Raw genomic sequence first — 26,075 nt, forward strand, 5'->3', positions numbered from 1 at the left:
TATGCTCACTATACCTCAACTTAAAAGACACACATTCACAAAAATACTTATGCAACAAACACGATCACGTTTCAACAGCCATATCTCCGCACCCCGGGACGGGCACTGAGCATCTGACAGATGAAAAAAAATAAAAAGATCAGTCATCTGTTCAAGCAGTAGTCCAGAACGGGCAACAACCTCAAGGCCATGCCCCTGTCCCCGTGCCGCCCAGCCTTCCTAAGGCATCTAGAAGTCATTCACCCTCAGAGTGCCGCCCCCTCCCCACGGCACTTACCAGCACGCGGCCATCAGCCTTGGGCTGCCGGGCCAGGCTCACCCCCATCCACTCGTCATCCCTGTCTTCCCGGCAGGTCTTTCCACACGACATGCCCCGATTCTTCCCTGGATGAAAAAGAGAAAAGCCAGACTTGCTTTGAGAAATGACGTTCCGTTGGCTGCTTTTCAAAGGGTGGTCTACAGTCCAAGTGCTGGTTACCTGCCAGTGAGGAAATAAGGAACTTGGAACAAAATGGAAATCAACTCCAGCGCGACGCATGCCGTTTAATTCAGCCAATACTTTTTTCATCGCAAGACTTCCTCGAGGAGGGAAGTGGTGCAGTGATTTATGTTCTGAAGCTAGCTCCTTCATCTGTTACGTACCAGTAATAAGCAGTTTGCAAACCGGACATTTTGAGCGGCACTAAAGAACACAGTGGCACGATGGATACCTCTCCTTTTCAGCTAACGAATATCATGACAATTCTTCGTTAAAAAAAAAAAAAAATTAGAAGCTCTAGATGGGAAAGAACTTTGGAGAAGGTGAGGACGTGAAGGGATTATCATGAAGTAGCTCTCACTACGTACAGATATATGTGTCACCTCTATTATCTCATTTGTCCTTCTCAAGGTAGTCAGGTAAGGTAGGTATCTTAGTCCTGACTTTACAGGCAAGGAGACTGAGGCCAAAGAGGCTGCGGGACTTTCGCAGTGAGTCCCAACTAGTAACTAGCAGAGCTAGGCTCTGAACCCAGGCAGAGTCACCTGATCCCAAAGATGATGGACCATGTATTTTCCACTGGACTACAAGGTGAGCTTTGAAGCCTACCACGTCTTTCCTTACTTAAAATATAAAACCTGCGATAAATTTTAATGGCCTCCCCCTTCATGCACAGCATGAAATCTTAACACTTGACTCCAGCCGACTGGGCCCTGTGTGAGCCAGCCCCAGCCCACCCTGCCAACCCCCTCCACTTCCGCTCCCGCCCACCACCCCAGCTGCACTGCCCTCACTCGGAGCTTTAAAAGGGCACACGCTTCCTCGGCTTGGATGTTCTGCCTCCCGTACCTGCCCAGCTAACTACCGCGAATCCTTCCAATCAGGTGTAGATCAACTACCCACCTCCCCTCTGGTATTGTGGCACTCAACTACTCATTTCAATGTCTCTTGGCCCACTAATTTGTAAGGTCTTTGTTTTGTTCACCAGTATGTCTCAGTGATTAATGAGTCACAGGTACCTAGCATATGACGGATGGATGGATGGATGGATGGATGGATGGATGGAAGGGAGGGGAGGGAGGAAGAGAGGGAGGGAAGGAGGGAGGGAGGAATGAAGGAGGGAGGGAGGGAGGAAGGAAGGAAGAGAGGAAGACAGGAAGGGAGGGAGGAAGAAGGGAGGGAGGGAGGGAGGAAGGAGGAAGGGAGGGAAGGAGAGAGGGAGGGAAGGAGAGAGGGAGGAATGAAGGAGGGAGGGAGGGAGGGAGGAAGGAAGAGAGGAAGACAGGAAGGGAGGGAGGAAGAAGGGAGGGAGGGAGGGAGGGAGGAAGGAGGAAGGGAGGGAGGGAGGAAGGAGGAAGGGAGGGAAGGAGAGAGGGAGGGAAGGAGAGAGGGAGGGAAGGAGAGAGGGAGGGAAGGAGAGAGGGAGGAATGAAGGAGGGAGGGAGGGAGGGAGGGAGGAAGGAAGAGAGGAAGACAGGAAGGGAGGGAGGAAGAAGGGAGGGAGGGAGGGAGGGAAGAGGAAGGGAGGGAAGGAGAAAGGGAGGGAGGGAGAGAGGGAGGGAGGGAGGGAGGGAGGAAGAAGGGAGGAAGAAAGGAAGGAAGGAAGGGAGGAGGAAGGGAAGGAGGAAGGAAGGGAGAGGGGATGAATGATCAGGCCACCCTGAGAAGAAAAAGAGGAAGTGGGAGGGCACGGAACCCGTTTCCGCCTTGGCAGTGACGTCCACCCACCTCGAGCCATGTCTAATTCGGTGCATCTCCGGTCAGGGTTGGTGTGGACGCGGCACTTAAACACAGCCCCGGGGGACTTCACTGAAGTGCTGTACTTGGACTCTGCCTTTGGTGCGCCCACAAGGACCCTGCACATCAAGAAGAAAGGACATTCTGTCACAACCCAGTATCGGCAAACAGGAGGCCGATGCTTAAACCCTCACCCAGTGGTGGGTGGGCTGCCTGAATGCTCTAGGGGGCCCAAGGGGGAGGGCCTCCAACAGTGAGCCTGTTAGATTTTCTCCAGGCTCATTATTTTTAAATGTTTATTTATTTTGAGAGAGAGAGAGACAGAGAGAGAGAGAGAGAGAGGGAGAAAACGAGCATGAGTGGGGGAGGGGCAGAGGGAGAGAGAGAATCCCAAGTAGGCTCCACACTGACAGCACAGAGCCCGACACAGGGCTCGATCTCATGAACTGTGAGATCGTGGCCTGAGCCAAAATCAAGAGTCAGAGGCTTCACCAACTGAGCCACCCAAGCGCCCCTCTCCAGGCACATTTAAAGCTTAAGACTGGCTGGGAACACATCCAAGCAAAGAGTTCCTATCCACAATCTATGAAGAACTCCTATAAATCAATAAAAAAAAAAAAAAAAAAAACAACAACAAAAAAAAAACAGACCAATAGAATAGTGGGCCAGATACTTGACGAAAGGAGATAACCAAATGGCGAATGAACATAGACAAGATCCTCAACTGCATTAGCTGTCAGAGAAACCCAAGTGAGAGGCCACTTCACACCTACTAGAAGGCGAAACCGAAAGGGATGAAAATGCCAAGTGCTGGCCAACCACAGCTCCGCAGGTAAATCTCACAAATACAACACCGGGCAAAAGACAGGAGGGCCAACGGGTACTCACTGAGTCCACTTATCTGAAGCTCGGAGCAAGTGAAATTTAACTGGTGCTAGAGGTCATGCTATGGGTTACTTCCGGAGAGGAGCAAGGGGGGCGGTGTGGCTAGGGAGAGGGGGCTTTCCAGGGGTGCTTATCATGTTCTATTTCCAACCTGAGTAGTGTCTACTCAGATTTATGATAATTCATTGAATTGCATATATATGACATGGGTACTTTCCTGGATGTGTGGGATGCTTTAGTAAAAAAAAAAATAAAAAGCAGGAAATTTAGAGATGCCATTTCTCTTCTGTGCCCCCCTCTTCCCCTCCCCCCCCCACAAAACATACGTACTTAGGGGGCAATAGGAAAGAAACAACAGGAGTGTCGAATTATAAACCACATCCTCTGTCCCAAGGCAAACCAGAGATAGAATAGTTCACATGTGAATAAGGGCAAGTAGGAAGCTCTACATCCTTTATCTTGAACCGGAAACTGCCGGGGTCAGTGGGGTGGGGGAGGATGGCCCCTGCAGGGCCCCTCCCCACTGGAGGAAAAGAGCAAGCCATGCTAAGAAGACAGACAAGACATATTCAGGGCTGTGTGGACGTAGACATCGGGGGGGGGGGGGGGGGGGGGGGGGGGGGGGGGGGATTAGCAACAAGCTCCCTACAGATGTCACAGAAACGATTCTGCCCTGCATTTGTATGCACTGTTTCCAGAGTGGTCAAGAGCAGTGTTTATTTATTTATTTTTATTTTTAAAATTTTTTTTTAATGTTTATTTTTTTTATTTTTGAGACAGAGAGAGACAGAGCATGAACGGGGGAGGGGCAGAGAGAGAGGGAGACACAGAATCGGAAGCAGGCTCCAGGTCCCGAGCCATCAGCCCAGAGCCCGACGCGGGCCTCGAACTCACGGACCGCAAGATCGTGACCTGAGCCGAAGTCAGACGCTTAACCGACTGAGCCACCCAGGCGCCCCAAGAGCAGTGTTTAGAATACTAAGCGGCACCAATCAGGCAGGGTGTGCTGAGCCACAAGCCATTTGGAAGAGGACTTGTAAGGTGAGACCCTGAACAAGACCTACACCGATGTCCAAAGAGTAGAAAATTCCAAGCCACTGCTCAATGAGAACATGACCTGCTCCTTATGTCTAGCAGCCTAGAAAGGAGATGCCGTTCACCTGGAAAGGTTCCAGGCACATCGTGAAGTGTGCTGTGCCCCCTAACCCTGCGACAGAAAGCGTTACCCCTCACGTGTCTGTGGAAAAGCAGCCTAGCAGAGGTCAGAATGACCCCAGAGAGCCTCCCTGGAGATGTGGCCCAGGCTCCCCTCACTTTGTCCTGAAAGCCACCTTCACCTTGGGGTCATGATATCCACCCCTACCCTGGCAGCAGAGTGATGGTGTTCCCTCCCCAGCACCCCAGCTGAAAGGAGTGGAGATCTATACATCAGATAACAAAAGTCTGGGACCTTCAGATGGACCCTCAGCAAAGGCTGGACACCCATACTAATCCGGCCCAGAGACATGGTATCAGGTTCACGGGAAGGGACGTGGGTCCTGTCTTTGTAGGTTCCACACTCAACGTGGGGCTCGAACTCACGACCCTGAGATCTAGAGTCGCACGCTCTACTGACTGAGCCGGCAAGAATGTGGGTCCTGTCTTAATTCCCAGCGCCCTGAGCCCAATCCCTCAACGCCCACACACTGACGACACAAACGATCACCAAGGATCTCCGGGGACACACGGAGCCAAGGAAGACCCACCCTCACCGGAGCATTTCCTGCTGGGTGGTCTTGAGAGTTGGTGCTCGATTCCGGGCGGGGGGTGAGAGGAACGGATCCCCGAGCTTCCCCGGGGCCCCTCAGCAGCACCCCGGGAAGCTGGCCGGCTGCTCCCTGCTCCTGCAGCCTCACCGGGGAGGGGGGAGGCCCCAGCTGCAGAATCCGCAGGCAGAAGCAGGGCTGCACCCCCAGCCGCCAGAAATCTCAGCGAGCACTTTCCCTCGCAGGGCGGGCGGCTGGGCCGGCTCCAGCTCAAACGCAGGATGACACATAAAACGCAACCCCGGCGAGAAGAAAGCCACATTAAGGGACCGGCTTCCCCCCCTGGCTTCTGGGGCTGAGCCTCAGAGCCACCGGGGCCAGCAGAGGGTTGCTCGCGATGAGGCCGGTTATGTTTTCACAGGTGACGAGAATTAGCAGTTTGACAGATCTAAACTGCCGAACCGTCCTCCGCCTTTCCACGCGTCAGGTTGTAGAAGCCTGGGAACATAAAACGCCTCCCGCACTCGGAAACCCCAGCGGGACAGGGCTGGGCCCACGAGTTCCCACAAACTCCAAATTTACATTAGCTCGGCGAATAAATGCCACTTGCAATTCATTTTATTAAAAACCACGAAAATTAGACGAAGGGGAGAAGTATTCACACAGCGAGGAAGGGAAACGGCTGCAAGGAGCAAGCTGTTTCTCCACCGCATCCCCCAAAACGGCACTGGTGCCCCGGTCCTGTCAGAGAGTGCCACTGGGCCGGAGTCACAGACCCGGGGTCACGGGTTATCCCGGGAAGGGACCCCGGAGAGCCGACATCCCAGGCGCCGGTGCTTCCAGCCCAGAGCGGAGACTGAGAGGGACAAAGATCGTATCAGAGTCTAAGGTGGAGAAAGGATCCGCTGGATGAGTTTTTTCCCCTTCCAAACCCACGGTACTCAGCGGTCCTAGCGATGGCTGATCGAGCACTGATAACAACCCTTTGGTTCCAAGTCCCCGTCAGCCGGTCGGACGAGAAGGTTTTTCCAAGTCCTTTGCAATGGGAAACGAAGCAGGAGATAAGGGGGCGTGTGCACACACACATGCGCTCCCGGGGGCGGCACGGTGGAGCCCCGGCTTGTATCTCTGTGTTTACAGAACGCTGTGGCTTCCTCCCCAGCCTGGCGTTGCTCTGGGGCAGCTCTGGGGCTGCTTGCCCAGCAGCAAGACCGCTGCCGTAGGCCAGCCCATGAGCCGGTCTCTTCTGAAGTCAGTTCAGCTGGCTGTCTGCCAGGCCGATCCCGAGAGACAGAGCGTGCGACCGCCCAGAGTTCAGGACAAGCCACCGCACAGACGCCATATCCGCCTCTTCTCGTCTGTTATTCTCTGCGTTATAAAGAGACAGCCCGTCACTTCCCAGAGCCCCCCACAATCTTCCCCGGTACCTTCGACACGACACTGAGATGGCTCCTTCCTTCGTACGGTTGCCACAGGAAAGGGCCCAGGTGTCCCCGCCAACAGGCTCCCATCAACAAGCCATCAGGCCGATTCTCACCCTTGCTTGCTACTTCACGTGTGGTCCTCAGACCAGCAGCAGGGAAAGCAGGGGAAATGCCCGGGAGCTTGATGGAAAAGCAGGACCTCAGGCCTCAGCCCCCCCAAATCAGAACACGCGTCTTAACCGGCCCTCCCGGCGATGCGGAGGCTAACACGCTATACAACCCCCTACGTGGACGACAAATAATCGCGCTCCATCTGCAGCCAGTACGAAGGGATGACTCTTGCGAAAGGAACCCTGCTCCTATCCCACCCCTAAAGATGCGCTCAAACTTCAAGGACATTTTAGACTCCTCTCCTTAACTCGTTACTTTAGATTTCTAATGACGAGGACAATCAGGGTGTATCAGGCACTTGGAGGGCGCAGGATCTGGGCAAGCGGGGTATAGCACGCACCCCGGCGGTCGAGCGCACTGCCCACTCCCCTATTCTGCCCACCCCACGTCAGCCAGAAAGGAGGAAAAGGGACCCAGAAGGCGCAGGGCGACCAGTCTGCAGCCAGCCACCACAGTGTGATCTTGCCCAAGAAAAGCCCTCACGAGACTCTCGGGTGGTTCCCGGGTTAACACTTTGATTTGGAGGCTCTGTCATGCCAAAGAACAGGGGTTTAAAATAGAAAGAAGCCCTTTCTCCTCCCCATCAGGCTGAATGTCAATCACGTCCTTGCTTTTCTAAAACGCGTATGTGGCTGGCACAGTGATGTCCAGAGGTTTGCTTTTTTTTTTTTTTTTTTTTAAGAAGAAATCATCAACACCTATCTTTTTTTTCTTTTAGAGAGGGAGAGAGCATGAGAGGGGGCGGGGCAGAGAGAGAGAGGGAGAGAGGAAGAATCCCAGGCAGGCTCCACACCCAACACAGAGCCTGACACGGGGCTCAACCCCACGACCCTGGGGTCATAACCTGAGCCGAAATCAAGAGTCGGACACTCAGCTGACTGAGCCACCCGGGCGCCCCCAGATTTGCCTCTCTTAATGAGTAGTTCACACACCTGTCTGGAAATGTGGGCCCATCCGTTCACCTGCCAACACTAGTTATGCTCACGGGTTGTCTGATTTCTTGCTCAAGGCAACCCTGTCGGGCAGCTTCCCATGTGCGCTCTACTCAGAGACGGTGGTTACGCTGCTGGTGAGCTGGGATTTAAACCCGGGGCATCCGTGGCCAGTCCTCCAAACTCCGCCTCTCCGACACAGCCACCCCCCTGGTTGACACGTGTGGGAAAGCGGGCCACAAAGCTCCACTCCGGCCACCCACCAGCTCTGAAGCCCTCCCTCGCATCACCGGAGCAGACGGCAGGTAAACTCCCTGGCAAGCGGGCAACAGGAGAGGACCGAGCTGCCTCCCTGGGGAAGGCTCCCTCCCTACCCACAAATACCTCAGCAGTGATTCCTCAGGGCGAAATCACAGCCGGGAGGACGACAACTGGGAATGGAAAACCTTAAATGCATTAGGTTTGCGCTCACGCATTTGAAGCCAAAGCCAAAGCTTCCCCAGAGACACGTGTCAGTTACAGGCGTGGAATTCGTTCATTGTGTGTCCCACAGGACCACCCAAGGAATCCCCGGGCAAAAAATAGCTGAGATCTGAACGGACAGGGGGCTGTTTGGGGCCAGGGAGCCACCTCTGACCACACGGAACCCTTCCCCCCACAGAGAGAGGAGACTCTGGGGCCAGTGCTTGCCAACGGAAGCTGGGGACCCGAAAGGCTTCGGAAGCTCCTCTTTTCATGTTTGGAGAAACTGAGGCTCCAGCTCAAAACACTGGATAACTAACTGCTTTTTAGGGGGTGGAAACTAATAGTTCCACTAGAATTCTAAGCTTTGAGGGCAAATTACTCAGGTTGGTAATTTGGCAAGAAGCACAGGGTTCAAGTTCTGCCTCAACCACTGATAAGCTATGTGACCTCAGGCAAGTTTCTTAACTACTCCGGGCCTCGGTCTTCTTCCTCTGTAAAATGGGAAAAAATAAAAATATACCTAGTAAGGGTGCTTGCAAGGTGGAAGACAACGTTTATAAAGCACCTGGCACAAAAGGGGTGCCTGGGTGGCTCAGTCGGTTAAGCGTCCGACTTCGGCTCAGGTCATGATCTCGCAGTCTGTGTGTTCGAGCCCCATGTCGGGCTCTGTGCTGACCGCTCGGAGCCTGGAGCCTGCTTCACATTCTGTGTCTCCCTCTCTCTCTGCCCCTCCCCCACTTGCGTTCTGTCTCAAAAATAAACAAACTTTAAAAAATATATATTTTTAAATAAAAAACGTACCTAGCACCGTGCTTGGTACAAAGTAGGTGTTCAGTGAAACATAAGAATGTTCGACATAGGCCAAACACCCTCGCACCCAACTCACCCCCGCTCCCCCTCTTGGCAGAACTCCCAGGAGCTCCTCAGAACCTGGAATTCATTTAGACCCTTAGCTGAGGTCACAGAAATCCAGGAATGGCTGGGACACTTTCGCCACTAGTGGTGGACCGCAAAAGTAGTCACAATTCGCCATCCCTCCCGTATCCACGCCTTTCTTCCTGGTACCTCGCAGCTTCTCCCATCAGGAGGTGGAGTCTGTCTCCCCCTCTTGAATGCGGGCAGGCCCCGGAACTTGCCTCGGCCAGCACCATGTGACCGAGGGGGTGGTTTGACTTCCCAGCTCGGGCTTCAAGAGACCGCGCGTGCCTCTGATTCCTCCCTCGGCACCTTGCCCAGCACGTGTACAAGCCCAGGCTGCGGGAGCACGAAAGACACAGGGAGATGGGCCGTCTCACCTGAAGCCATCCTAGACCAGCCGGCCCGCCTGCCTGCCCAGAAGCTGAGAGCAGACGCGTGAGGGAGCCCAGCGAGAGAAGAACCATCCCGCTGAACCCCACCAAAACCGCCAACTACAGACTCAGTGGTTTCAACCACTGAGTTTGAGGGTGATTTGTGACGCAGCAACACTGTGGAAGCAGAAAAGAGATACAGCATCAAGGCAGGACACGCTACTTCTGAAGGGACCTTATGGCCACCCAGGACCACACACTTTTACTGAGGGCCCTGATATGGGAAAGGCAGGGTGGGGTGGCAGATTCTGCCCCGAAGAATGTGGCGTCTCCTCTCCAGCTCTGTGACCTCGGGCAAAGCCCCCTGACCACCCCGGCCCTCCCTCATCTTTAAAAGATAATACAGGGGCTCTGGGGTGGCTCAGTTGGTTGAGCAACCGACTCTTGGTTTCAGCTCAGGTCATGATCTCATGGTTCAGGGGCTTAAGCCCCATGCTGGGCTCTACACTGTCAGTGTGGAAACTTCTTTAGATTCTCTCTCTCTTTCTTTCTCTCTCCCTCCCTCCCTCCCTCCCTCTCTTTTGCCCATCACCTGCTTGTGCTCGCCCTCTCTCTTTCTCAAAATAAATAGACATTTAAAATTTTTTAATTAAAAAGAACAAAAATAAAAGATAATAAAAACACACAGTCCCCTTCCCAGTGCAGCAGGGAGGCACGAAAAGAAATGGCAAGTGTTGGGGGTGGGGTGCATCCAGGATGGCCTGACTTTTGAGAATGGGGTAGGAGTTTTCATCTGCCAAGGCCAAGAGCAGACAGAAATGCTCCCAGAAAAAGCATCAGGGCACTTTTCCTTCCTCCTTTGGAAATGGATACCTTGGACAGGGACTTGGTGAGGGAGGGGACAGCAGCAAGCCTGACCCTGGGAACAGCCAGACAGGCATTGAGTCAGGCCCACCTGGGTTCAAATCACAAGCCTGCCATCTACTTGCTGGATAACCTCGGATCTGGCTTCCGCACCTCAGCCACAGCTCCCACTGCAACAGAGTAACCATGAGCACAGCACCCTTGGCACATAGAGTACTCATAAAAGGCTGGCAATAATCCAGCTCAGAAAATGCTAAGTCTGAGAATGAAACAGGTGACTTCATGCCCAACTGGGGAAGAGCAGAAACACAGGCAGGGTCCCCCCTCACCGCTTGGAGAGGCATCAGCCTGCTGGTCGCCCTGGCAGGGAGTGAAGGGCCCTCAGAGCCTGCTGCCCTGCCCTGGCCGGGGCCTCGGGTCTTGGCAGATGCACTGAGAAGCAGCAGCTGGAGAAGGAAGCATGGTGAAAGGGCCAATGTTTTCCTTCCCCACCTAAGAGCATCAAGGACACATTAAAATCCAAGAGAGGAAAGCTACAGACATCACGGAGATGAGTAAAAGCCGTGCATGAGGTCTTCCTGGTAGTTTCTCGTGATGATTTTCTTCTCCAAGAACAATACTTTTATTTTTTGCTAGAATTCTCACCACCCCCTCCCAGACTTATGTGGAGCCCAGGATGGGGGCCAGAGCTCCCCATACCAGGGGCGGCCTCCCACCTGCTGAGAGAAGAAAGCAGCCTGCAGAGCCCTGGGATGGACAGTCCCACGGGTCTCCAAGTAAAGGAGCCATCTCAGGGCCTTTCTGGAAGCAGACAGCATGTAAATGAATACACAGAAATGCAGATTTACGTAGAGCATGACCACAATTTTAGAGACCACACATAATGAGGGGTGCGTCTTAACACAAGACTATCTCATTCATTTCTGTATTGAGTATTGACACTCAGATCGTGATAAATGAATAAAGGATTCAACAAATGTACCAGAAGCAAACTCTTTTAGCATCTAAAGTCAGGATAAAGATGACCATTCGTTCCACAAGTCAAATCAAAGTAACAAAAAGAGTAACTACCAGTGTTGATCGAGGGTGTCCTACAAAGTAACAATAGGGTAAGTACTTACCCAGGGTTTCCTTTGTGCTGGAGGCTGTGTTCCAGGCTCTGCAGCGATCATCTCATTTAATGCACTCAACAATGTGGGGAGAGAAACGCTTTATTATTACTCTTTTCCAAAGAGCTCAACAAGGACTCGAACACCTGAAGGGACTGACGGTCCTACAAACGTCTCCGAGGCTAAAATAGCCAACCGGGGGCAGGGCTGACCTTGAAGCCCACCCTCGTGGCCACCAGGCACTTGGGCATCTCAGAAGCCCCCCTTTCATGGCCTGGAAACCATGGGTTTGGCTGTTGCTGGGGAATCAGGGGCCACAATGAAGGCAGAGCCAGGAAGAACCCCGCTCCCCGTGCCTGGGACATTCGCTCTGGAGGCGCCATCCTGGTGGGTAAGAGGTGCTGTCCCGCCTTTAGAAGACCCTGCACCACGCCAGTTTCGCTCCAGGGGGTGTGCACCCCGCAGCGCTGGAACACCACACATCCAGGACAGGGTAGGAGAGGCCACCTGGGCTCCAACGTACCAAGGGATGTGCGGAAATGGAGAAGGTTGGCTTTGTGTTTGTTATCTTCAGGTTCTGGGGGACACAAGTCATCCTGTCTCGCGTGTCGGCCACTCGTGCAGAAAGTCAGTGTGGGTTTCTTCAATAAAGTTATAAATCCAGGGGTGAGTGCTAAACGCTGGTTGCCATGGCTACCTTCCCTAGCTCCTCTCCAAACTAAGCTGCTTAAATGAAGATAGAAGGTAACAAACTCAGCCCAGGGGGATTAGGATGAATACATGGAATAGTCCAGAATGTGCCATCTTTCCTAAGACACTTCTTACCTCCACACAGACTTGGGGTGACAGCAGGCCTACAAATGTCCCTGGCAGAATCACTGGGTCCCTGTTTAACCCAGTGATCAAGCATCTCTGGAAAACAGAACCCCCAGAATCCCTCCACCTGTGCCCAGTGGATCATGAATACGTACCCCAAAGGATGTCACAGGGAAGTTACCACTGCTATAATTCCAACACTTTTCCAGAAAAGCCGGGAAGGAAAGAACCTTACGAGACAGATGCTTGGAGGCCTTGAAGCCCCAAACTTAGACTCCTGACTCTGTGAGAGGCATAAGCACACTCCCAAGCCTACCACTTTGGCCAGGTGACCTGGGCAAGCAACACCTCTGTTTGTTTTCTCCTTCGTGATGGGGGCTGGAACGACAACCAGCCGACACTTGGGAACATTCAACGAGCTAGAGCACATAAAGCACGTAGAACAGCACTCAACACCTGCTAAGGACTCAGTAAGTGCATAGCTGCGGCCACCATGTTGTTTCTGCTGGGAACTGAAACTCACAGCGTGAGTCCCTTCTAACGTTCCCCCACAAAGCACAAACTGGGGACCCAGTGAGGCTGTAGTTTCAAAGACTCCAGATCTTTCCCAATCTTGGATTCACTTTCCAAGGTTCTGTCAAAAAGGAAGGTCCTGATAAAACACTTTCTTCTGCTTTGGTTGGTCACCAACCCACTTGGCTTCATGGTTTGTGGTTTGTGAAGTCCCAGGAAGGAAGTGCTGCTGCTCCCTCTGGTCGGGAGCTCATCAGCGGCCCGATGGCTCAAGGTAATGGGGGAGGGGGGGGGGTCTCTCTCTCCTCCATCCCTCACCTGTGACTTCTCTGAAGTGAGGAAGAGGCGCCCTGTGTGAAAGTTGGCAGCTAGAATGCTCTGGAGTCTGCTTCAGGCCAGATTTCTAATGTCCCCCGTGCTGACCCAGTGCAATAAGGCACAGATGATCCCCAGCCACAACTGCTGGCCAAGGAGCACATCTCCTGCCTTCCTAACACAGCAATCCACAAATGACGGGTTCCGTGGCCACCGTGGAGGCGTGCGTCCCCTGTGCCACCTCGTGCCATTCAGCTGCAAGTCGGCCGGCATTGCCCACTGGCAGCCCCTTCAGGAAGGCCACAGCAATCAAGCCGAGGCCACACTCCGCCCAGGGGGCAGCAGCCAGTGACTGATTATGACGATCACGGTTGCGGCGGGGGTGGGGGGGTGGGGGGGGGCGTCCTGTTGAGTTGGTGGACATCTTAATCAGGTCAACAGCACAGTCTGAGGCTCTCTCCGCCCGGTCTTGCTCCCTCCCCCTTGTTCCTCCCCAGGCCTTGTCCCCCCACCTAACACGTCCCTTGCACTCCTACCTCTGCCTTAGCATCTGCTCCCAGAGGACGCACACTGACAGTGTGCGTTGATCACCGAGGCTGGGGCAGGCTTCAGACAAGGCGTGGAACCCTAAGCTCCGGTTGTCTGACTGGCACACTGGAAACCACTGGCCAGGCAGTCCCAAAGATTCAAGTAAAGACTATCATGCCCATGAGAGCATTTGATCTCTTGGAGATAGATGCCCAGCAGATAATATCTGATCGAATCGCTGATTTTTATTTCTTAAAGTTACAGGCTGCTCCCTTGATTTCTGAGAGCGACACAGAGACTGTTTTCTAATACACATGAAAACATGTTCCCCAGACAAATCACAGTAAAAGCTATCAGAGAAAGACCATTTCCGGACGTCAGCGGGGAATCAGAGCTGGCCGGGGCCCAGTTCTTCACACCCTCACACCCAGAGCTGTTAGTGACTAGCTGAGAAAAGTCATCTTCTTGTCTCTGAAGTTTCTCCCCCGGGCAAGACAGCTGCCTCAGTCCGGAGGCCAGCGATCAGCACTAGCTCTGCAAACAGCACCCTTGCCAGCTGCCCCAGATCTCCAGGGAAACGCCCCGGAAACCCCAAGAGACACTTTCTGGGTCCCCTTAGAACTCGGGCCTCACACACGCACCGCGCCTTCCTGAGAGCATGAGAAGCGGGCTCTTCGGGGCAGTAAGACCCAGGAATAAGGTCTGAAAATGCTACATCGAGAAAAGCCAGATGGGGAAGCAGACCCACACTCCCACCTGAGGGCCTGGCGTGGGACAGCAAAGACCTCCATCACACAGGGTTCGAGAAGGCCCGGCTGCCACTGCCATTTCTGGGTGTCTCCTCACAAAGATGGGGTGCAGCAGGGCCCGTGATGCCACGGTCCCCCTTCTCAAGGTTCTACCTTCACAAGGGTCTCCCCTCTGCCCGTCGGAACAACTGTGTCTGCCCAAGGACAAGCCTCTCTCCCATCAGAGCCCGTAGCCTATATTTTGCCTGGGTTGCTAGAACCGCATGATCTCCTCACCCATCAGACAGTGGGTGGAGTTTTCGTTCTTGAATCCCTCCCCCTTAGCACTCCAGTGTTTGACCAGGGAAAAGACAAAGAAGTCAGCCTCCCTGGCTGTCCACTGCTAATTCTGAGTTAGGTTTAAGCACCCACACTTGTTTTGACACACAAACCCTCCAAGGGTTGATTTTTTTCCTTTTTCTCATGTTGCCTGTCGATCTTTGTCTAGCCCTTTAAGACTTAATTTGTTGCTCTAAACCAGCACTATCCAGAACTTTCTGCCACGGGGCGCCTGGGTGGCTCAGTCTATTAAGCCTCCGGCTCTTGATTTTGGCTCCAGTCATGATCTCACGGTTCCTGCGATTGGGCCCCAAGTTGGGCTCTACACCAACATTGTGGAGCCGGCTTGGGATTTTCTCTCTCTCTCTCTCTCTCTCTCTCTCTCTCTCTCTGCCCCTCCCCTGCTTGTTCTCTCTCTCTCTCTCAAACTTAAAAAACAAAAACAACAACCTTTCTGCTCTAAGTGTTCCGTGTACTGTCCAGTCCCACAGCCACTAGCCACATGAGGATACTGAGCACTTGAAACGTGGCTAGTGTACCTGAGAAAGGGAATTGTTAATTTTGTTTGGTCGTAATTAATTTTAATTTAAATAGCAATACACCTGGCCAATGGTAACGGCATTGGCAATGCAGCCGAACCGTCTTCGCTTGTTCATTTCATTCTCAACCTTAATGCACACTGAGAATGTTGTGTTCTCCTTGGCTCTGAATTACCTCCTATTCCTCACTGAATGCTCTTCTGACAACCTTAACAAAGCAGAAAGCCGGCGTGTCTTCCATTTCCGAGCACTTGCTCTGTGCCTGAGCACAGCCGTCTTGATGTGTCCCGGGAGATGGGGCAGGAAGCGCGTCGCCAGAAAGGAAGCCAATGCACCCAACCACCTCGGACTCCAGGGCGTCTGGGGCACAGAGGAAGGAGGGCAGGGGAAGGGTGTGAAAGAAACCCACTCTGGGGGCTGGACGCCAGCCGGGGCTGCATTTATTTATATCACAGGGTGTTACAGTCGTCTGCCCTGCAGCTGAAGAACCGGTACATGTCTAAGGGAAGGGGACAGAAATCGGCTTTGTCCATGTTCCCTGGCAGTTACTACTGTGGCTCAAAGGGTGCAAGGAGACCCCGGGCACGGGGGCGGGGGGACAGGAGGGGAAGCTGGCTCTGGCAGGCAGACACCCTCGGAGTGTTGTCGGAAAGGAGGAAACTGAGTCATTTGCATGTTTGCATCCAAACAGATACAAATGACATCTGCAGCGCTGTCCAGGATATCCTGGTCCACCTGGCCATGGGGACAACCGTCACTGCCTAGAGCACGGCCACAGAGGGACCGTTCAAGCCAAACACTTGGAGAGGTGCTGGGTCTGGGGCTCTGCTCTCAATGCAGTATGACTGCAGAAGCCGTGTTCAAGCCTCCAGGCTTAGAAAAGCAAGGTTATTACCCCCATCTGTTACAGAAATCGTGACAATTTTGGCTTAAAAAGAAAAGAACTGACAGGTATGCTGGGTTATGGGGTTCGGGAACAAATGCGAGCTCTGCTGGCAGGAGCATACGAGAGCCCTGTGACCCGCGCCCCGGTCCGCCAACACCAAAGACCCTCAGCTCTGCCACTTGCAAAGCCCATGCTGGCTCCGGTGGCCGGGCTGTCCCCCCGTGTTCTCCAGCACATTCTTCCTGCTCCTCTGCCCTACTCCCAACAAATCCTTCTACCTGTACAAAGGGGTTTAATTAGCATGAAGCCGACTTATTAAACCATTGATACTGAATTCGGAGGCTAAGGAGTAATTTCTTAAGAAAGGCACCAGACCCAGCCATTCTACGCCCAGGAATTTATTCAAAGGAAATAATTAAGGATGTCCGCAAGGCTTTAGTTACAAGGATGTTTACCCCTGCTGTTGTTTATAATTGTGAAGAATTGGAAACAACCTACATGTCCCTCAGGCAAGGCTAAAAGATCCAGGGTCCTGGGACTGCCTGGTAGGAAGAGACGAACAACCAGTCGCTAAGTCAATCAACCAACCACACAGCTACAAGTTCAGATAGAGAGGTAGGGTAGATCCAGATTCCACAGGGCCCGAATCATGTAAATTTAGGGTGACCACCTTTAAGAAAATACAAAACAAAATTAGCTACAGGGGCTCGGTGGGGGCCCATGTGAGTGAGGGGCCTTTGGTGGAAGTTTCATCAGCCTCACGGCAAGTCTAGTCTCTAGAGAAAAGGAGAGAGGAGGCAATGCTGGAAGTCTATTGCTTCAAGAGCTGCGGCTTACAAAGTCTGGGCAGCATAATCAGCTGAGAATAATGTTCAAGGCCTAAGACAAAGAATACTGGGAGGAAAGCAGAAGAGAGAAAAGGATAAGGAGGAAAGTAGTTGGAAAAGGCAGCAAGAGGACAGATATCAAGGACATAGCCAAACGAAGATAAAATTAAGACAATGTGAGGCAAAAACGGAAAAAGAAATTTTGCTTGAAAGAGACTTCCGTAGAGTTTAGTTGCTACCTGAGAAACTATAGGGACAAGCCCTCCCATGGAAAGAACAGCACGCTCCTGTCAGAAGCAGAGAGCGCGCTTCTGAGAGCAGGAGCCTGGCTGTTGATGGGTTCCTTAGGACCCCAGGCATATCTGCCCCACGGCCATACACCAGCATTACCTTCCAGTTTCAGACCCCGGGTCTGCCCTGTACTCTGGGTGCCAAGTTGAAAGCCAGCCCGTCATTTCCTGCAACTGCCCTATCCCAGTCCCACAGCTTTTCCTCATGCCCTTTTTGAAACAAAGCAGGTCAAACCTGCTCTTGCCTCCCCTGCCCCCAATTGTTCCCCAGCCAGGGCAGCTTTGACCTGCGGCCCCTCCAAAGCCAGGTGATTGAGTCCTGGCACCTCTCCCTTGAGCTGAGCCACTGAAGGGTCCGGAGGAGAACGAGCCTGTGCAGCTACAGATCCGACACAGTGCACAGCTCTCCTGCCTGCCTTTCCTCAGGAGCCCCCCACCCACAGAAGCCCTTCGATTCCTGACAGCACTCCCCACATACTTTGTGCCAAGGTCACACGGTCCAGGAGCCCAGCCTGGGATTCTGGGATGCGTTCTCCCACTGCTCCTGCCGCATTCTCTACCAAATCCAAAGCCCACAGTGGACTCTGAGAGTGCAGGACGTGGAAAAGGTGTGCAGCCCGCTTTACTCGAAAAAAAGGACTTGGCGGGGCACCCAGGGGGCTCGGTCGGTTAAGCGTCCCACTCTTGATTTCGGCTCAGGTTATGACCTCACAGTCTGTGAGCTCGAGCCCTGCATCAGGCTTCGCACACGGACAGTGCAGAAGCTGCTTGGGATTCTCTTTCTCTCTCTCTCTCTCTCTCTCTCTCTGCCCCTTCCCTGCTTGCTTGCCCGCTCTTCTCAAAATAAAAATAAAAATATTTAAAAGGCGTATTTGGTAAGTGCAGGAAAAGATAGTCTGGCCTTAAATTCAGCAACTGGGGTAAACGGTGGGGAAGGAGTCATAGAACTGGACAGGGGCTACGCGGGACTTTAAAAACCGGGTCTCCTGGAGGCATTCTCCTAAACAACATGACTTTTAATGGGCTGGCTGGTCACGGAGTCCTCCCTTTTCCAGGAATGCATGAGGACTCAGATCTACAAATCCACCCTCTTGGGTCAGCCTCTGTCCAATTCGGAGCAGGAACTCTCCCACAGAGCTGCATGCTGGGAGCACACATTACTGACCGCGCCTTCCTAACCTGCAACCCCGAAGGACACTCGCACTGGTGACCGCACAATAAAACCAACCCCACACTAGCTGTCCCAGGGCCCCCACTGGGACATGACCTTGAACAGGGGAACTGTCCACCGCCTAGCTCTCCGATGAAGAGGTAATGACCCTTGTGTGCCGTTGGAGTCCCCGCCAGGAAAAGGTCAAGGAAGGACCAACCTCGCCTCCGCGCTTCTCGGGGGCTGGGCGCTCAAGCTCTGCGCCCCTTAGCTGACGGCACTTAGCGCGGAGAGCCCTTAGGGGGCAGCTGGACTCCTTGACCTCTGCAGAACCACATCCTTTCTCCCAAGACTTAAGGTGCTTGTCTCCAGGTCAGATGACCCGGGTGAAATGAGGCCCGGGCTGCCCCAGAAATCACCCACCAGCATCCCGGACCCTCTCAGCTCGCGTCCTCGGAGAGCCTTGCAAGGAAGGAACGGGGCCCCTCGGGCTCCCACGCACGTCTGGGGAGCCCCCACGCCCTCCCTGCACACGCACAGCCCGCCCCTCTCGCGTCCCGGGTTACCGCGCTTCCTCGGCGCCGCGCACCGGAGCGGCTGGAAGCCGGGGAGCGGTGGGTGGGGTGTCACCAAGAGCTCCCTGAAACCGAGGGGTCTGCGTCTCGAGTGCCCGGTGTCCCGGGGCGTTCGCCTGGAGGTTGGGGGGGGGGGGGGCTCGGGGACAGAGGGGACGAGTTACTTCGCGAGCGGGCGTTCCCGCTCCGCCGGCTAGGAGGCCGAGGGGGGACCGCCCGCGCGGCTGTCCCCGCGCACGCCGGGCTGGGACCGCGGGCAGCGCCGGCGGCCCGGCCGCCTCCAGCCCCGGGCGCCCACCGCGACGGCGGCGGGACCGGAGCCCGGCGTCCGGCCCTCCCGCCGTCCGCCGCCGGGCTGCGCGCCGCCGAGCCGTTTCTCTCGGGCCCCGGGGAGCGCGGCGCGGGGGCGACCGGGCCGGGCCGGGCCGGGGTCGCGGGGCGCAACTCACCAGCGCGTGTTGTCGTGGAAGTGCTCCAGCACCGCGTAGCCGAAGAAGGAACCGGCGGGGCCCTGGAAGCGCACGGGGCGCTGCGGGTCGAGGTTGTAGGCGCCCGCGGGGGTCCCCGCCGCCAGCAGCGCCAGGAGCAGCGCGCGGAGCCCCCCGGCGCCCCTCCGCGCCGCCGGGCCGCCCATCCCCGGCCGGCCGCCGCCCTCCGCTGTGCCCCGCGAGCCGGGCGCCGAGCGCGCGGGCGCCGGGGCCGCGGGCTCCGCCGACGGCCGGGGGCTCTGCGCCGGGACGCGGCGCGGGCCCGAGGGCGGGAGGCCGAGCGGGCGCCGCAGGCGAGCGCAGGGGCGGCCCGGAGCGGGCGGCGTCCTCGGGTCCGGCCGAAAGGTCTGCGCGCTCGGCGCGAGCGGTCCCGGGCCGGGCGGCGCTGGGCTGCGGAGAGGCGCGCCCGCGGGGTGGGCGGCCCGGAGGCCGGCGGCGGGACGGCGCACCGGCGCCCTCTGCCGGCCTCCGGCCGCGCCCCCCCCCACCACCCCAGCCCCTGCCCCGGGCGCCCCGGCCGGAGAGGGCCCGGCACCCGCCCGGGCACCGCGGCTGCGGCGCCTCCCACCACGCCCTGGGGCCGGACAGCTGCCCCGACGCGGCCCCGCGGCTGCGCGCTCAGCCCCTTCTGCGGGGTCGCGGGGTCGCGGGGTCGCGGGGTCGCGGGGTCAGCGGCTCCCTCCGGGTCTCACACCCACAGCGAGGACCAAAGGAAGCCGGGTGACGGGTCGGGCTTCTGCTCCGGGCCCGGCCGTCTGCTGTCCCTCGCCGGGGCTGTGAGTCCACCTGAGGAACAGAGGCGCTCCACCGGCGCCAGCTGTGCTTTGGGGGGACAACTAGAGCCACGTGGGGGTGAGCGAGGGCCTGCCCTTCCGACTACCCTCACCTGGCCCCCTGCACCGGCGATCCCTTGGTGTGGTCTCGGCCGCAGCAACGGCCACGTCCCCCGGGAGCCTGCCAGAAATGCGCGTCCGCAGTCCCACTCCAGGGTAGCCCAGCTGGGGGCGGGCAGGGGTAAGGGTGATAAAATGCACAGGGTATAAAACCTACTGTCTTAAGCATCTTGGGTGTAAGTTTTGTGGCGTTGAGAACATTGACACTGTGGTGCAGCCGCCGCTGCCAGTCTCTACAACTTTTCCGTCTGGCAAAACTGAGACTCTACATGCATGAAACCCTAACTACCCACCCCCCCAGCCCTTGGCAATCACCATTCTCCTCCCCATCCGTGAATTTCACGGCTGGAGGTACCTCATGTGAGTGGAATCATCTGTGGCTGCCTTACTCGCTCCACTTAGCATGATGCCCTCAAGGTTCATCCGTGTTGTAGCAGATATCAGTATTTGCTTCCTTTTTAAGGCTGAATAATAGTGTGTGTAACATGTGTTCCTTATCTGTTGACCCCTTGATGGGGACTTGGGTTGGTTCCACCTTTTGGCTATTGTGAATATGCGACTAACACAGCTGTGCATGGACGGGTACGGTTATCTTTTCGGGGTAACTGCCTTCGGGTCTTTAGGGGGTATGCCCAGAACAAGATTGCTGGATCCTATGGTAGTTCTGTTTTTAATTTTTTGAGGAACAACCATGTTTTCCGCAAGAGCCACACCATTTTACATCCCACAGACAGGGCACAGAATTCCAGTTTCTCTACATGTTCTTAATGAACACTTTTATTTTCCGGGGCGGGGGGTGGGGGTGGATTTTTTTATTTTTATATGTAGTAACCTAATGGGTGTGACATGGTATCTCCCTCTGGCTTTGATTTTCGTTTCCCCAAGGATTAGTGATGTTGAGCGTCTTTTCATGGGCTTATTGGCCATTTGTATATCTTATGAACAAATGTCTGTTCAAAAGGACTGTGTTTAACAGTCTGTGGTTCTGATACATGCTCAGGTTTGAGAATCGATACCACATCTATATTGACGCACTTCCCTTTCCCTCGAGCCACTATGCCCTTCGAGTCAGTAGAAAGCAGAACTCACCGCCTACTTGTTGCATGAACCCATGTTCCAAAACCAGCCCTAAGTTCCAATACAGGCTCCCCAAGGGGAAAAAAAAAATGAGAACTCTGCCTCCTTGACCACCTGCTCCCAGCTGCTTGCACACATATCAGAAGAGACCCATGGTCCCAGAAGCCCCAGTGACCATAGGAAAGAGTGAGAGGAAAGAAAGGAACAGCACCCTTTACTGAGCACTTACTACCTGCCAAGTACCTTACACATCGTATTTTATTCAATTCTCGCAACATCCCTTTAAAATAAGTACTGTTGGGGGGCGCCTGGGTGGCTCAGTCGGTTAAGCGTCCGACTTCGGCTCAGGTCATGATCTCACGGTCCGTGAGTTCGAGCCCCGTGTCGGGCTCTGTGCTGACAGCTCAGAGCCTGGAGCCTGTTTCAGATTCTGTGTCTCCCTCTCTCTGACCCTCCCCTGTTCATGCTCTGTCTCTCTCTGTCTCAAAAATAAATAAACGTTAAGAAAAATTAAAAAAAAAAAATAAATAAGTACTGTTGGGGCGCCTGGGTGGCTCGGTCAGTTGAGTGTCTGACTCTTGATTTCAGCTCAGGTCATGATGTCCCCTTTGCCAGGTGTAGGTAGATGCTTAAACACTGTTGAAAGAAGGAAGTCCTTGAAGGAAAGCAAGCCGAGTAAAAAGATAAAAACCCTTTGGAAGAGACTCTGAAGGAGAGTTTTAACTTTCTCTGAGTTCTGGTTGTGAGGGTGAAAAATGGTCCATTCTACTCTTAGGAAACAAAGCCTAAGTTTCCGTTGACTGCTAGTACCTTCCCAATGTCTATACTTCCCATTTTCCTAACGTAAAGAGCTTGGAATTCTTGGAGCATAAATGTATCTATCTTAAAAAATAAGTAAATAAAACTATGTTGCTCAGTCTCTCTAGCAGATGGGGAGGCCACGTGTCCGTGTCTGGCCAATGAGATACAAATGTACATTGTGGGGGGTGGGGCTTCTGGAAAGGATTTTTAAAGGGGAGCCGACTCGGCTGAGCTGTGACTCTCCCCCTGTGTCCTCCCCTCTCTTGCCCACACTACAGACAGAGGTCATGCCTGGAGATTGCAGCAGCCATCATGAAAGCTACCTCAAAGTAATTGCAGGGACCCCAGTTCCAGCATCCTGCTGCGGCCACACTTGACCTGGGCTGCCTTCCTTGGGATTTCTTATCACATAAGGAAAAATAAACACCAGTTCATAGGAGCCACTGCTTTGAGGAGTCGGTTATTTGTAGCTAAGCAACTTCTGTGCTAACCCAACACTAGAATGAACAGTTTCTTAGAACAGATGCTCCTAATCTAGGGTTCACACAGTTCTATAGGTAGCTTCAGAGGTCTGAGACCCCTGCGGTTGGCAGAATAATGCCCTCCCACACGAAGATGTCCACATCCTTACCCCTGGAAGCTGTGAATAGGTTACCTCACCTGGCAAAGGGGACTTTGCCAATGTGCTTACAGTTAAAGACTTGAGAGCAAGATTTTCCCAGATTATCTGCACGGACCTCATATATTCATTTGAACCCTTACATGTAGAGAGAACCTTTCTTGGTCGTCAGATAAAAAGATGTGACCGTGAAGGGAGGGGCAGGGTCATGCTTTACAGATGGAGGTAGGAGGTCCATGAACCAAGAGATACAGGCTGGAAGCTGACAAGTTTTGGTGAAAATGGATTGTTCCCCAGAACATCCAGAAAGAAATGCAGCCCACTAGCACCTCAAAGATAGTCTGGTCAGATTTCTGACCTCAGAACTCTGAGATAATAATAATTGTGTTGTTTTAAGCTGCTGAGTTTGTGGTAATATGTTATAGCAGCAACAGATACTAATACACCCCCTAAAAAGGGTAGGTGCGGGTATGTGTGTTTCTTAAGGAAAGATCCATAGATTTCAACAAAAATCTTAAAAGGGAAGGTAGTTTATTTTTTTTAATGTTTATTTATTTTTGAGAGAAGGAGACAGGGCGTGAGGGGGAGAGGGACAGAGAGAGAGGGGGAGGCACGGAATCGGAAACAGGCGCCAGGCTCTGAGCTCTCAGCACAGAGCCCGATGCGGGGCTCGAACTCACAAACTGTGAGATCGTGACCTGAGCTGAAGTCAGACTCTCAACCAACTGAGCCACCCAGGCGCCCCAAAGTTTAAACATCCAGTTACAAAATAAGTCCTGGCTGGGGCTGTAAAGTACAGCATCGTGACTGTAGTTTGTAATACTGTATGGTATATTTGAAAGCTGCTACGAGAGGGTAAATCTCCAAAATTCTCATCACAGCAAAAAACAATCTGTAACCCTATGTGGATGTTAACTAGACTTATTGTGATGATCGCGTCACAATATAAACAAATATCGAATCATTATGTTATGCGCTGGAACTACTATCGTATGTCAATTAGACCTCAATTTAAAAGAAAGGCAAGGTAGTTTTTAGAAGGTTAGAAACTACAGATCTAACTCCCACTGTTTCCAACCCCTAAAAACCAAACTCTGAAAGTGATATCAGGTGCAGGGCTCAGTCGCTTAAGTGTCTGACTCTTGATTTCGGCTCGGGTCATGATCTCACGGTGTGAGATCCAGCAGAGCTGGAGCCCTGCTTCAGGCTTTGCGCTGACAGCGTGCAGCCCGCTTGGGATTCTCTCCCCCTCTCTCTCTGCCCCTCCCCTGCTCACGCTACAAATAAATAAATAAGACACCGGGTGAAAACTGTAGCATCCCTCCTCGATGAACCAATGCGGCCCAAACTTGGCTGTATACCAGCCCCCCAAGGAACCGCTGAAAAATACAGATTTACAACCACCGCTGAGTCAGGTCTGGAGGTGAGGCCCAGGAAGATGTATTTCAAGTCCCTCTCGGAAAACTTACCACGTAGCCAGGTTGAGGAAGCAAGGTCCTACGGGAGATTCGGAATCCTGCGTTGCTTTCTTGAACACGTGACACCATGATATGGTAGGAAAAAATAGAATTTGGCCTCAGATGGAGAGGATTTAAATCTCAGGTCTGACCAGCTGTGTAATCCCCAGTAAGTCAACGAAATAGGGAAACGAATAAACATACCTACGGATGGGCTTCTTGGGACGTTATTTTCTAACCGTAAAACTCTAAAAACATTTGTCATCCATATAACCTCACATCAAGAGTGAGCTCAATTTCCTGGTTGCCAGAATGAGCTTTCCTACAGAGACTTGAACTGAAGTATGAGTCTGTAGCATGACTATTGGGGGAGAGAATGTTCCAAACCTGGCCATGTAGAATGCAGATTTGCTTCAAGCCCATGTGCCTTTTGGAAAGCAGAACCTCTTGTCCCATTTTCTAAGGGAAGTGACAACCAACTTTTTTTCCTCCCTTTTCAGTCTCTCGCTTCAAGGACCGATCTGGGAAGGTTTTCTGTTAACTCTGGTGGTTGCAAACGGAACGACCTGCACTGTCAGCTTACCTATCGTTAGCCTTTTCCAGAATCTGCCATCAGTTTCTCTAAGGCAAGCTTGACTTCCTCCCAGAGGGGCAGAAAACTGTGGAGAGCATCCTTTTCATAACAATGCAAAAGAAGCGATTGTTTGCACTCCCTCCCTTCCTGCCACACAGCACAGAGGAATAATGTATTGAAATGATTAACTGTCCCAACGGAAACTTGGGTTTCTCCTAACCTTTGAAAAAGTCTGAAGATTTATTGGTCTATTCTCCCCCTTCCTTTCTCTACCAACTTTTTTTTTTCTTATAAATTCAATATTTCCCAACTGCTTAAATACCAGGTCAAAAGTTAAGTACATTTCTAAGGCTTCATACAAGCTGATTGGCTCAGTAATCTCTAGGTTCAGAATATGATTTTTTTCATCCCCAAAACCTTCGATTAGGACAGAAAATACACATAGTTCTTCCAGTTGAAAAGAAAAGTCAAGTGAGTATTTTCAAGCCCTATCTTGATCCCCAACTTTGCCTGGGATCTCTTTTCCTGAACTGTAGCCCCCTGTTCTCTGATGGGAAATACTGATTCCTTCCTGATGGAATGACCCCAACATGACTCTCTAACATCTTCCTCAGCCCCTCCTGGTGAGAGTTCATCTTTCTGGGCACTGAGTGTATATGCCAGCCGGGTGCCGCGGGGAGGTGCAGCCCGCAGTGGTGACTGTCGGCGCTGCTTTGCAAAGATGGGAGTCTAGACAACGAGCAGACCAGGCACTGCTGTGAGCGAACCGTGCAGCCAACCGCAAAGCAGGTGGATTTAGCACGCATCTCACGCTGCAGCAAGCATTTCCCTGACCGTGTTGTCTCACTTAAACCACACGGTGATCTGATGAGGAAGATACAGGTGAGGACTTGATCTCAGTTACCAAAGGGCCGTGCAAACTGAGGACTGTCGATATTACAAGTTCACAATGCTTGTCCAAAACTCTTGGGGCCAGGTAGGTTTCGGAATTCAGATTTTTTTTTTCCCCAGAATTTAGAAGACAACACAGCATAATCACCTCTGAAGATTGGCATCTTTCCTCAGTGCTAGAAAGGTCTCAGTTATTGCTTACTCTTTGAATCTGTATTCTCTCCTTCTGGAACTCTAATGTGCCGTATTTTAAGCCTTCTTGCTCTATCATGCGTGGGTATAAGCCCTCATATTTGCCATCTTTTTGCCTCATTAAGCTGCATTCTGAGTAATTTACTTCCTTGTGTTTTCTGGGTCACTGTCTCTTCAGTATAATCCATTGTTTTACCAGTCCTTTGAATTTGTAATTTTCATTATTACATTTCTTTAACCTAAAATGTTCTAAAAAGAGGGACAAATAAAATGAGGCACGCCTGGGTGGCTCAGTTGGTCACGTATCTGACTTCGGCTCAGGTCATGATCTCACGGTTCGCGGGTTCAAGCCCCCAGTCGGGCTCTGTGCTGACAGCTCAGAACCTGGAGCCTGCTTTGGATCCTGTGTCTTCCTCTCTCTCTCCCCTCCCCCACTCGCACTCTGTCTCTCTCAAAAATGAGTAAACATTAAATTTTT

The 26,075-nt window shown here is 53.2% G+C and overlaps 1 protein-coding gene across 1 annotated transcript in view; it reads right to left on the minus strand.

The window, feature by feature from the left end:
* ITGA9 (integrin subunit alpha 9) overlaps positions 1-19,239 on the minus strand; it is a 342,670-nt gene extending 323,431 nt beyond the window's left edge. The window contains 3 exon segments of the mRNA XM_042903314.1: positions 278-384; positions 2,207-2,334; positions 19,055-19,239. Coding sequence (XP_042759248.1) covers positions 278-384; positions 2,207-2,334; positions 19,055-19,239 — 420 coding nt within the window.
* Between the last annotated feature and the right edge of the window lie 6,836 nt (positions 19,240-26,075).

This window comes from Panthera leo, chromosome C2 (assembly GCF_018350215.1).
Source record: "Panthera leo isolate Ple1 chromosome C2, P.leo_Ple1_pat1.1, whole genome shotgun sequence".
NCBI lineage: Eukaryota > Metazoa > Chordata > Mammalia > Carnivora > Felidae > Panthera > Panthera leo.